The sequence below is a fragment of the Pimephales promelas genome, chromosome 22 (genome assembly GCF_988280905.1).
Source record: "Pimephales promelas chromosome 22, fPimPro1.hap1.1, whole genome shotgun sequence".
NCBI classification, from domain to species: domain Eukaryota; kingdom Metazoa; phylum Chordata; class Actinopteri; order Cypriniformes; family Leuciscidae; genus Pimephales; species Pimephales promelas.
In genome coordinates this window covers 17,740,365-17,753,103 of record NC_142790.1, presented here as the reverse complement: position 1 = coordinate 17,753,103, position 12,739 = coordinate 17,740,365, and the positions used below count along the sequence as shown (strand labels likewise).

The following is a 12,739-nucleotide window of genomic DNA, read 5'->3' as shown; positions in this document are numbered from 1 at the left end:
TTACGTTTTTTTTTTTTGGGGCGAAAAAGTTAAGTTTCTCCAATCTTCCCAAAACTTTGGATTCTGATAGAGGGCCATGAGACTTAGACCTGAGTGCAAAAATGGAGGCTCTAGACCCTTCCAGAGCTGAGATATCGAAACTCAAAAATTCGGCCCGAAAAAAAAACGACAGTGGTACCCCTTACGTTTTTTTTTTTTGGGCGAAAAATTAAGTTTCTCCAATCTTCCCAAAACTCTGGATTCTGATAGAGGGCCATGAGACTTAGACCTGAGAGCAAAAATGGAGGCTCTAGCCCCTTCCAGAGCTGAGATATCGAAATTCAAAAATTCGGCCCGAAAAAAAAACGACAGTGGTACCCCTTACGTTTTTTTTTTTCGGGCGAAAAATTAAGTTTCTCCAATCTTCGGATTCTGATAGAGGGCCATGAGACTTAGACCTGAGTGCAAAAATGGAGGCTCTAGCCCCTTCCAGAGCTGAGATATTGAAACTCAAAAATTCGGCCCGAAAAAAAAAACGACAGTGGTACCCCTTACGTTTTTTTTTTTTAGGCAAAAAATTAAGTTTCTCGAATCTTCCCAAAACTCTGGATTCTGATAGAGGGCCATGAGACTTAGACCTGAGTGCAAAAATGGAGGCTCTAGCCCCTTCCAGAGCTGAGATATCGAAACTCAAAAATTCGGCCCGAAAAAAAAACGACAGTGGTACCCCTTACGTTTTTTTTTTTTTTTGGGGCGAAAAAGTTAAGTTTCTCCAATCTTCCCAAAACTTTGGATTCTGATAGAGGGCCATGAGACTTAGACCTGAGTGCAAAAATGGAGGCTCTAGACCCTTCCAGAGCTGAGTTATCGAAACTCAAAAATTCGGCCCGAAAAAAAAATGACAGTGGCACCCCTTACGTTTTTTTTTTTTGGGCGAAAAATTAAGTTTCTCCAATCTTCCCAAAACTCTGGATTCTGATAGAGGGCCATGAGACTTAGACCTGAGAGCAAAAATGGAGGCTCTAGCCCCTTCCAGAGCTGAGATATCGAAATTCAAAAATTCGGCCCGAAAAAAAAACGACAGTGGTACCCCTTACGTTTTTTTTTTTTGGGCGAAAAATTAAGTTTCTCCAATCTTCCCAAAACTCTGGATTCTGATAGAGGGCCATGAGACTTAGACCTGAGAGCAAAAATGGAGGCTCTAGACCCTTCCAGAGTTGAGATATCGAAACTCAAAAATTCGGCCCGAAAAAAAAACGACAGTGGTACCCCTTACGTTTTTTTTTTTTTCGGGCGAAAAATTAAGTTTCTCCAATCTTCCCAAAACTCTGGATTCTGATAGAGGGCCATGAGACTTAGACCTGAGTGCAAAAATGGAGGCTCTAGCCCCTTCCAGAGCTGAGATATCGAAACTCAAATATTCGGCCCGAAAAAAAAACGACAGTGGTACCCCTTACGTTTTTTTTTTTGGGCGAAAAATTAAGTTTCTCCAATCTTCTCAAAACTCTGGATTCTGATAGAGGGCCATGAGACTTAGACCTGAGTGCAAAAATTGAGGCTCTAGCCCCTTCCAGAGCTGAGATATCGAAACTCAAATATTCGGCCCGAAAAAAAAACGACAGTGGTACCCCTTACGTTTTTTTTTTTTGGGCGAAAAATTAAGTTTCTCCAATCTTCCCAAAACTCTGGATTCTGATAGAGGGCCATGAGACTTAGACCTGAGAGCAAAAATGGAGGCTCTAGCCCCTTCCAGAGCTGAGATATCGAAATTCAAAAATTCGGCCCGAAAAAAAAACGACAGTGGTACCCCTTACGTTTTTGTTTTTTTTCGGGCGAAAAATTAAGTTTCTCCAATCTTCGGATTCTGATAGAGGGCCATGAGACTTAGACCTGAGAGCAAAAATGGAGGCTCTAGCCCCTTCCAGAGCTGAGATATCGAAACTCAAAAATTCGGCCCGAAAAAAAAACGACAGTGGTACCCCTTACGTTTTTTTTTTCGGGCGAAAAATTAAGTTTCTTCAATCTTCTCAAAACTCTGGATTCTGATAGAGGGCCATGAGACTTAAACCTGAGTAAAAAAATGGAGGCTCTACGTTTTTTTTTTTTAGGCGATAAATTAAGTTTCTCGAATCTTCCCAAAACTCTGGATTCTGATAGAGGGCCATGAGACTTAGACCTGAGTGCAAAAATGGAGGCTCTAGCCCCTTCCAGAGCTGAGATATCGAAAATCAAAAATTCGGCCCGAAAAAAAAACGACAGTGGTACCCCTTACGTTTTTTTTTGGGGGCGAAAAATTAAGTTTCTCGAATCTTCCCAAAACTCTGGATTATGATAGAGGGCCATGAGACTTAGACCTGAGTGCAAAAATGGAGGCTCTAGCCCCTTCCAGAGCTGAGATATCGAAAATCAAAAATTCGGCCCGAAAAAAAAACGACAGTGGTACCCCTTACGTTTTTTTTTTTTCGGGCGAAAAATTAAGTTTCTCCAATCTTCGGATTCTGATAGAGGGCCATGAGACTTAGACCTGCGTGCAAAAATGGAGGCTCTAGCCCCTTCCAGAGCTGAGATATCGAAAATCAAAAATTCGGCCCGAAAAAAAAAACGACAGTGGTACCCCTTACGTTTTTTTTTTTTTAGGTGAAAAATTAAGTTTCTCGAATCTTCCCAAAACTCTGGATTCTGATAGAGGGCCATGAGACTTAGACCTGAGTGCAAAAATGGAGGCTCTAGCCCCTTCCAGAGCTGAGATATCGAAACTCAAAAATTCGGCCCGAAAAAAAAACGACAGTGGTACCCCTTACGTTTTTTTTTTTTGGGCGAAAAATTAAGTTTCTCCAATCTTCCCAAAACTCTGGATTCTGATAGAGGGCCATGAGACTTAGACCTGAGAGCAAAAATGGAGGCTCTAGTCCCTTCCAGAGCTGAGATATCAAAATTCAAAAATTCGGCCCGAAAAAAAAACGACAGTGGTACCCCTTACGTTTTGTTTTTTTTTCGGGCGAAAAATTAAGTTTCTCCAATCTTCGGATTCTGATAGAGGGCCATGAGACTTAGACCTGAGTGCAAAAATGGAGGCTCTAGCCCCTTCCAGAGCTGAGATATCGAAACTCAAAAATTCGGCCCGAAAAAAAAACGACAGTGGTACCCCTTACGTTTTTTTTTTCGGGCGAAAAATTAAGTTTCTTCAATCTTCTCAAAACTCTGGATTCTGATAGAGGGCCATGAGACTTAAACCTGAGTAAAAAAATGGAGGCTCTAGACCCTTCCAGAGCTGAGATGTCGAAACTCAAAAAAATCGACCCGAAAAAAAAACGACAGTGGTACCCCTTACGTTTTTTTTTTTTTTTCGGGCGAAAAATTAAGTTTCTCCAATCTTTCCAAAACTCTGGATTCTGATAGAGGGCCATGAGACTTAGACCAGAGTGCAAAAATAGAGGCTCTAGCCCCTTCCAGAGCTGAGATATCGAAACTCAAAAATTCGGCCCGAAAAAAAAACGACAGTGGTACCCCTTACGTTTTTTTTTTTCGGGCGAAAAATTAAGTTTCTCGAATCTTCCCAAAACTCTGGATTCTGATAGAGGGCCATGAGACTTAGACCTGAGTGCAAAAATGGAGGCTCTAGCCCCTTCCAGAGCTGAGATATCGAAAATCAAAAATTCGGCCCGAAAAAAAAACGACAGTGGTACCCCTTACTTTTTTTTTTTTTTGGGGCGAAAAATTAAGTTTATCCAATCTTCCCAAAACTCTGGATTCTGATAGAGGGCCATTAGACTTAAACCTGAGTAAAAAAATGGAGGCTCTAGACCCTTCCAGAGCTGAGATGTCGAAACTCAAAAAAATAGACCCGAAAAAAAAAAACGACAGTGGTACCCCTTACGTTTTTTTTTTTTTTTCGGGCGAAAAATTAAGTTTCTCCAATCTTCGGATTCTGATAGAGGGCCATGAGACTTAGACCTGAGTGCAAAAATGGAGGCTCTAGCCCCTTCCAGAGCTGAGATATCGAAACTCAAAAATTCGGCCCGAAAAAAAAACGACAGTGGTACCCCTTACGTTTTTTTTTTTCGGGCGAAAAATTAAGTTTCTTCAATCTTCTCAAAACTCTGGATTCTGATAGAGGGCCATGAGACTTAAACCTGAGTAAAAAAAATGGAGGCTCTAGACCCTTCCAGAGCTGAGATGTCAAAACTCAAAAAAATCGACCCGAAAAAAAAAAACGACAGTGGTACCCCTTACGTTTTTTTTTTTTTTGGGCGAAAAATTAAGTTTCTCCAATCTTCCCAAAACTCTGGATTCTGATAGAGGGCCATGAGACTTAGACCTGAGAGCAAAAATGGAGGCTCTAGACCCTTCCAGAGTTGAGATATCGAAACTCAAAAATTCGGCCCGAAAAAAAAACGACAGTGGTACCCCTTACGTTTTTTTTTTTTGGGCGAAAAATTAAGTTTCTCCAATCTTCCCAAAACTCTGGATTCTGATAGAGGGCCATGAGACTTAGACCTGAGAGCAAAAATGGAGGCTCTAGACCCTTCCAGAGTTGAGATATCGAAACTCAAAAATTCGGCCCGAAAAAAAAACGACAGTGGTACCCCTTACGTTTTTTTTTTTTTTCGGGCGAAAAATTAAGTTTCTCCAATCTTCCCAAAACTCTGGATTCTGATAGAGGGCCATGAGACTTAGACCTGAGTGCAAAAATGGAGGCTCTAGCCCCTTCCAGAGCTGAGATATCGAAACTCAAAAATTCGGCCCGAAAAAAAAACGACAGTGGTACCCCTTACGTTTTTTTTTTTTGGGCGAAAAATTAAGTTTCTCCAATCTTCCCAAAACTCTGGATTCTGATAGAGGGCCATGAGACTTAGACCTGAGAGCAAAAATGGAGGCTCTAGTCCCTTCCAGAGCTGAGATATCAAAATTCAAAAATTCGGCCCGAAAAAAAAACGACAGTGGTACCCCTTACGTTTTGTTTTTTTTTCGGGCGAAAAATTAAGTTTCTCCAATCTTCGGATTCTGATAGAGGGCCATGAGACTTAGACCTGAGTGCAAAAATGGAGGCTCTAGCCCCTTCCAGAGCTGAGATATCGAAACTCAAAAATTCGGCCCGAAAAAAAAACGACAGTGGTACCCCTTACGTTTTTTTTTTCGGGCGAAAAATTAAGTTTCTTCAATCTTCTCAAAACTCTGGATTCTGATAGAGGGCCATGAGACTTAAACCTGAGTAAAAAAATGGAGGCTCTAGACCCTTCCAGAGCTGAGATGTCGAAACTCAAAAAAATCGACCCGAAAAAAAAACGACAGTGGTACCCCTTACGTTTTTTTTTTTTTTTTCGGGCGAAAAATTAAGTTTCTCCAATCTTTCCAAAACTCTGGATTCTGATAGAGGGCCATGAGACTTAGACCAGAGTGCAAAAATAGAGGCTCTAGCCCCTTCCAGAGCTGAGATATCGAAACTCAAAAATTCGGCCCGAAAAAAAAACGACAGTGGTACCCCTTACGTTTTTTTTTTTCGGGCGAAAAATTAAGTTTCTCGAATCTTCCCAAAACTCTGGATTCTGATAGAGGGCCATGAGACTTAGACCTGAGTGCAAAAATGGAGGCTCTAGCCCCTTCCAGAGCTGAGATATCGAAAATCAAAAATTCGGCCTGAAAAAAAAACGACAGTGGTACCCCTTACGTTTTTTTTTTTTGGGGCGAAAAATTAAGTTTATCCAATCTTCCCAAAACTCTGGATTCTGATAGAGGGCCATTAGACTTAAACCTGAGTAAAAAAATGGAGGCTCTAGACCCTTCCAGAGCTGAGATGTCGAAACTCAAAAAAATAGACCCGAAAAAAAAAAACGACAGTGGTACCCCTTACGTTTTTTTTTTTTTTTCGGGCGAAAAATTAAGTTTCTCCAATCTTCGGATTCTGATAGAGGGCCATGAGACTTAGACCTGAGTGCAAAAATGGAGGCTCTAGCCCCTTCCAGAGCTGAGATATCGAAACTCAAAAATTCGGCCCGAAAAAAAAACGACAGTGGTACCCCTTACGTTTTTTTTTTTCGGGCGAAAAATTAAGTTTCTTCAATCTTCTCAAAACTCTGGATTCTGATAGAGGGCCATGAGACTTAAACCTGAGTAAAAAAAATGGAGGCTCTAGACCCTTCCAGAGCTGAGATGTCAAAACTCAAAAAAATCGACCCGAAAAAAAAAAACGACAGTGGTACCCCTTACGTTTTTTTTTTTTGGGCGAAAAATTAAGTTTCTCCAATCTTCCCAAAACTCTGGATTCTGATAGAGGGCCATGAGACTTAGACCTGAGAGCAAAAATGGAGGCTCTAGACCCTTCCAGAGTTGAGATATCGAAACTCAAAAATTCGGCCCGAAAAAAAAACGACAGTGGTACCCCTTACGTTTTTTTTTTTTGGGCGAAAAATTAAGTTTCTCCAATCTTCCCAAAACTCTGGATTCTGATAGAGGGCCATGAGACTTAGACCTGAGAGCAAAAATGGAGGCTCTAGACCCTTCCAGAGTTGAGATATCGAAACTCAAAAATTCGGCCCGAAAAAAAAACGACAGTGGTACCCCTTACGTTTTTTTTTTTTTTCGGGCGAAAAATTAAGTTTCTCCAATCTTCCCAAAACTCTGGATTCTGATAGAGGGCCATGAGACTTAGACCTGAGTGCAAAAATGGAGGCTCTAGCCCCTTCCAGAGCTGAGATATCGAAACTCAAAAATTCGGCCCGAAAAAAAAACGACAGTGGTACCCCTTACGTTTTTTTTTTTGGGCGAAAAATTAAGTTTCTCCAATCTTCTCAAAACTCTGGATTCTGATAGAGGGCCATGAGACTTAGACCTGAGTGCAAAAATTGAGGCTCTAGCCCCTTCCAGAGCTGAGATATCGAAACTCAAATATTCGGCCCGAAAAAAAAACGACAGTGGTACCCCTTACGTTTTTTTTTTTTGGGCGAAAAATTAAGTTTCTCCAATCTTCCCAAAACTCTGGATTCTGATAGAGGGCCATGAGACTTAGACCTGAGAGCAAAAATGGAGGCTCTAGCCCCTTCCAGAGCTGAGATATCGAAATTCAAAAATTCGGCCCGAAAAAAAAACGACAGTGGTACCCCTTACGTTTTTGTTTTTTTTCGGGCGAAAAATTAAGTTTCTCCAATCTTCGGATTCTGATAGAGGGCCATGAGACTTAGACCTGAGAGCAAAAATGGAGGCTCTAGCCCCTTCCAGAGCTGAGATATCGAAACTCAAAAATTCGGCCCGAAAAAAAAACGACAGTGGTACCCCTTACGTTTTTTTTTTCGGGCGAAAAATTAAGTTTCTTCAATCTTCTCAAAACTCTGGATTCTGATAGAGGGCCATGAGACTTAAACCTGAGTAAAAAAATGGAGGCTCTACGTTTTTTTTTTTTAGGCGATAAATTAAGTTTCTCGAATCTTCCCAAAACTCTGGATTCTGATAGAGGGCCATGAGACTTAGACCTGAGTGCAAAAATGGAGGCTCTAGCCCCTTCCAGAGCTGAGATATCGAAAATCAAAAATTCGGCCCGAAAAAAAAACGACAGTGGTACCCCTTACGTTTTTTTTTTGGGGCGAAAAATTAAGTTTCTCGAATCTTCCCAAAACTCTGGATTATGATAGAGGGCCATGAGACTTAGACCTGAGTGCAAAAATGGAGGCTCTAGCCCCTTCCAGAGCTGAGATATCGAAAATCAAAAATTCGGCCCGAAAAAAAAACGACAGTGGTACCCCTTACGTTTTTTTTTTTTCGGGCGAAAAATTAAGTTTCTCCAATCTTCGGATTCTGATAGAGGGCCATGAGACTTAGACCTGCGTGCAAAACGGAGGCTCTAGCCCCTTCCAGAGCTGAGATATCGAAAATCAAAAATTCGGCCCGAAAAAAAAAACGACAGTGGTACCCCTTACGTTTTTTTTTTTTTAGGTGAAAAATTAAGTTTCTCGAATCTTCCCAAAACTCTGGATTCTGATAGAGGGCCATGAGACTTAGACCTGAGTGCAAAAATGGAGGCTCTAGCCCCTTCCAGAGCTGAGATATCGAAACTCAAAAATTCGGCCCGAAAAAAAAACGACAGTGGTACCCCTTATGTTTTTTTTTTTTTGGGCGAAAAATTAAGTTTCTCCAATCTTCCCAAAACTCTGGATTCTGATAGAGGGCCATGAGACTTAGACCTGAGAGCAAAAATGGAGGCTCTAGTCCCTTCCAGAGCTGAGATATCAAAATTCAAAAATTCGGCCCGAAAAACAAAACGACAGTGGTACCCCTTACGTTTTGTTTTTTTTTCGGGCGAAAAATTAAGTTTCTCCAATCTTCGGATTCTGATAGAGGGCCATGAGACTTAGACCTGAGTGCAAAAATGGAGGCTCTAGCCCCTTCCAGAGCTGAGATATCGAAACTCAAAAATTCGGCCCGAAAAAAAAACGACAGTGGTACCCCTTACGTTTTTTTTTTTCGGGCGAAAAATTAAGTTTCTTCAATCTTCTCAAAACTCTGGATTCTGATAGAGGGCCATGAGACTTAAACCTGAGTAAAAAAATGGAGGCTCTAGACCCTTCCAGAGCTGAGATGTCGAAACTCAAAAAAATCGACCCGAAAAAAAAACGACAGTGGTACCCCTTACGTTTTTGTTTTTTTTTTTCGGGCGAAAAATTAAGTTTCTCCAATCTTTCCAAAACTCTGGATTCTGATAGAGGGCCATGAGACTTAGACCCGAGTGCAAAAATAGAGGCTCTAGCCCCTTCCAGAGCTGAGATATCGAAACTCAAAAATTCGGCCCGAAAAAAAAACGACAGTGGTACCCCTTACGTTTTTTTTTTTCGGGCGAAAAATTAAGTTTCTCGAATCTTCCCAAAACTCTGGATTCTGATAGAGGGCCATGAGACTTAGACCTGAGTGCAAAAATGGAGGCTCTAGCCCCTTCCAGAGCTGAGATATCGAAAATCAAAAATTCGGCCCGAAAAAAAAACGACAGTGGTACCCCTTACGTTTTTTTTTTGGGGGGCGAAAAATTAAGTTTATCCAATCTTCCCAAAACTCTGGATTCTGATAGAGGGCCATTAGACTTAAACCTGAGTAAAAAAATTAAGGCTCTATACCCTTCCAGAGCTGAGATGTCGAAACTCAAAAAAATAGACCCGAAAAAAAAAACGACAGTGGTACCCCTTACGTTTTTTTTTTTTTTTTCGGGCGAAAAATTAAGTTTCTCCAATCTTCGGATTCTGATAGAGGGCCATGAGACTTAGACCTGAGTGCAAAAATGGAGGCTCTAGCCCCTTCCAGAGCTGAGATATCGAAACTCAAAAATTCGGCCCGAAAAAAAAACGACAGTGGTACCCCTTACGTTTTTTTTTTTTTGGGGCGAAAAAGTTAAGTTTCTCCAATCTTCCCAAAACTTTGGATTCTGATAGAGGGCCATGAGACTTAGACCTGAGTGCAAAAATGGAGGCTCTAGACCCTTCCAGAGCTGAGATATCGAAACTCAAAAATTCTGCCCGAAAAAAAAACGACAGTGGTACCCCTTACGTTTTTTTTTTTTGGGCGAAAAATTAAGTTTCTCCAATCTTCCCAAAACTCTGGATTCTGATAGAGGGCCATGAGACTTAGACCTGAGAGCAAAAATGGAGGCTCTAGCCCCTTCCAGAGCTGAGATATCGAAATTCAAAAATTCGGCCCGAAAAAAAAACGACAGTGGTACCCCTTACGTTTTTTTTTTTCGGGCGAAAAATTAAGTTTCTCCAATCTTCGGATTCTGATAGAGGGCCATGAGACTTAGACCTGAGTGCAAAAATGGAGGCTCTAGCCCCTTCCAGAGCTGAGATATCGAAACTCAAAAATTCGGCCCGAAAAAAAAAACGACAGTGGTACCCCTTACGTTTTTTTTTTTTAGGCAAAAAATTAAGTTTCTCGAATCTTCCCAAAACTCTGGATTCTGATAGAGGGCCATGAGACTTAGACCTGAGTGCAAAAATGGAGGCTCTAGCCCCTACCAGAGCTGAGATATCGAAACTCAAAAATTCGGCCCGAAAAAAAAACGACAGTGGTACCCCTTACGGTTTTTTTTTTCGGGCGAAAAATTAAGTTTCTTCAATCTTCTCAAAACTCTGGATTCTGATAGAGGGCCATGAGACTTAAACCTGAGTAAAAAAAATGGAGGCTCTAGACCCTTCCAGAGCTGAGATGTCAAAACTCAAAAAAATCGACCCGAAAAAAAAAACGACAGTGGTACCCCTTACGGTTTTTTTTTTTTTTCGGGCGAAAAATTAAGTTTCTCCAATCTTCCCAAAACTCTGGATTCTGATAGAGGGCCATGAGACTTAGACCTGAGTGCAAAAATGGAGGCTCTAGCCCCTTCCAGAGCTGAGATATCGAAAATCAAAAATTCGGCCCGAAAAAAAAACGACAGTGGTACCCCTTACGTTTTTTTTTTTTTGGGGCGAAAAATTAAGTTTATCCAATCTTCCCAAAACTCTGGATTCTGATAGAGGGCCATGAGACTTAGACCTGAGTGCAAAAATGTAGGCTCTAGCCCCTTCCAGAGCTGAGATATTGAAACTCAAAAATTCGGCCCGAAAAAAAAACGACAGTGGTACCCCTTACGTTTTTTTTTTTTGGGCGAAAAATTAAGTTTCTCCAATCTTCCCAAATTCTGATAGAGGGCCATGAGACTTAGACCTGAGTGCAAAAATGGAGGCTCTAGCCCCTTCCAGAGCTGAGATATCGAAACTCAAAAATTCGGCCCGAAAAAAAAAACGACAGTGGTACCCCTTACGGTTTTTTTTCGGGCGAAAAATTAAGTTTCTCCAATCTTCTCAAAACTCTGGATTCTGATAGAGGGCCATGAGACTTAGACCTGAGTGCAAAAATGGAGGCTCTAGCCCCTTCCAGAGCTGAGATATCGAAACTCAAAAATTCGACCCAAAAAAAAAACGACAGTGGTACCCCTTTCGTTTTTGTTTTTTTCGGGCGAAAAATTAAGTTTCTCCAATCTTTTTTTCTGAGTGCAAAATTGGAGTCTCTAGACCCTTCCAGAGCTGAGATATTGAGATCCCACATAGCATTTATGCCATTATAAAAATAGTGGGTTTGTGGACACGTGGTTTTTAAGCTCAGCTTTCAAAATTTTGGGATGAAAACTATTTTACTGCACTCAGGGAGGCCCCCTGAGTCTGTGGCACCAAGGGCCGTCCCGAAATTCCACCGTCCGCGAACCCACTATTTTTATAATGGGATAAATGCTATGTGGGATCTCAATATCTCAGCTCAGGAAGGGTCTAGAGACTCCATTTTTGCACTCAGGTCTCAGTTTAATGGCCCTCTATCAGAATCCAGAGTTTCAAGAAGATCAGAGAAACTCAAAATTTCGACCCAAAAAACTGTCGTTTTTTTTTTTCAGGGGGCGAAATTTTGAATGTTATTTTACTTAAATGTCTGTTTTATTGTAACCATATATTTAAAATGATTTATGAAATCTAAATATTATTTAGACTTACAATTTTTTTTCTTTTAATATACATATATTTTGTTTTTGTAGGTCTTGGAGGATGAGAATGCAAACATCGATGAAATGGATTTCAAGCCTGATACATTAATCAAACTTTTCTTGGGCTATAAGAAGTAAATGCCCTTCTGCATTTTCTTAGTTTCATGTTTGATCCGTATAGTATAAAACGAATTGACTTTCAGTAACTTTTGAAAACTGTATTCGTACATGTATACAAAAATGTAAATGTTGCACATTTGTTGATCTACACTGTCACTGTGCGCAGTAAAAAGTTACGGGTGAATATCAATGTGCCAATGAAGACAGAGCAGAAACAAGAGCAGGAGACAACACATAAGAACATTGAGGAAGACAGGAAGCTCCTCATACAGGTATTCAACACACCCTAGAAGTTCAAATCAAACTTTCTTTTCATTCTACATGTTGTTTTGTGTTCTTGTGTGCAGGCTGCTATCGTGAGAATCATGAAGATGAGAAAACTTTTAAAGCACCAGCAACTTTTGGCAGAAGTGCTGAACCAACTTTCCTCAAGATTCAAACCTCGTGTTCCTGTCATCAAGGTAATGGACTGTAGCACTCTGCAATCCTGACTGCTTATTAAATATTCATTATAAAAATTAAAATGTGTCTTTTTTTTTTCAGAAATGCATTGACATTTTGATAGAGAAGGAATACCTGGAACGTGTGGATGGGGAAAAAGACACTTACAGTTACTTGGCATAAAAATGTCCTCTGAAGTTTGTTGTCCTTTAGATATTTGTCTGATGTTTTAAGGAATATCAGGGGGCACAGAGAATTCTCTTTCCAAGATCTCATGACCTTGTTGGACAATTTGACACTGGAGTTTTCCCTTTAAAACCAGACTGCTAAAGTGGCCAGTCTTTGTCTTTAAGCCCTTAAGCTGCTCAGGATTGCCATTTACTTTTTAATGTGTAAATACTGGACATTGAACTATACTCATAGTGGGACCCAGGGTCAGGGTTGCATGCTATTGCCTATCATTGTGAAAGGACAAAACGCTGATTAATTTAATTGTAATTCCAATGACTTTTGGAAAACTGACAGATTGGTTTCAGACAGAAATACCTATAACTAAGAAGAATACTGTTCAGCAGCACTGACTATAATCATGTCTGGCTGGCTGGTTAGTTGCATTACCAGCCATGAGAGCACCATTTGTATAGTGCAATTCATTTTATAAATGTCATGAATAAACTTAATTTTTCTTTATGCTTTCTCATTGCTAGGTCTTGTTCA

The 12,739-nt window shown here is 40.6% G+C and overlaps 1 protein-coding gene across 1 annotated transcript in view; it reads left to right on the top strand.

The window, feature by feature from the left end:
* The window catches only part of cul1b (cullin 1b), a 59,450-nt gene extending 46,738 nt beyond the window's left edge, over nt 1-12,712 (top strand). The window contains exons 19-22 of the mRNA XM_039666805.2: nt 11,513-11,595; nt 11,748-11,853; nt 11,929-12,042; nt 12,125-12,712. Of these exons, the coding sequence (XP_039522739.2) occupies nt 11,513-11,595; nt 11,748-11,853; nt 11,929-12,042; nt 12,125-12,205 (384 nt within the window). The 3' untranslated portion in view covers nt 12,206-12,712. The remainder of the gene's footprint in view (nt 1-11,512; nt 11,596-11,747; nt 11,854-11,928; nt 12,043-12,124) is intronic.
* The last annotated feature ends 27 nt before the right edge of the window (nt 12,713-12,739 follow it).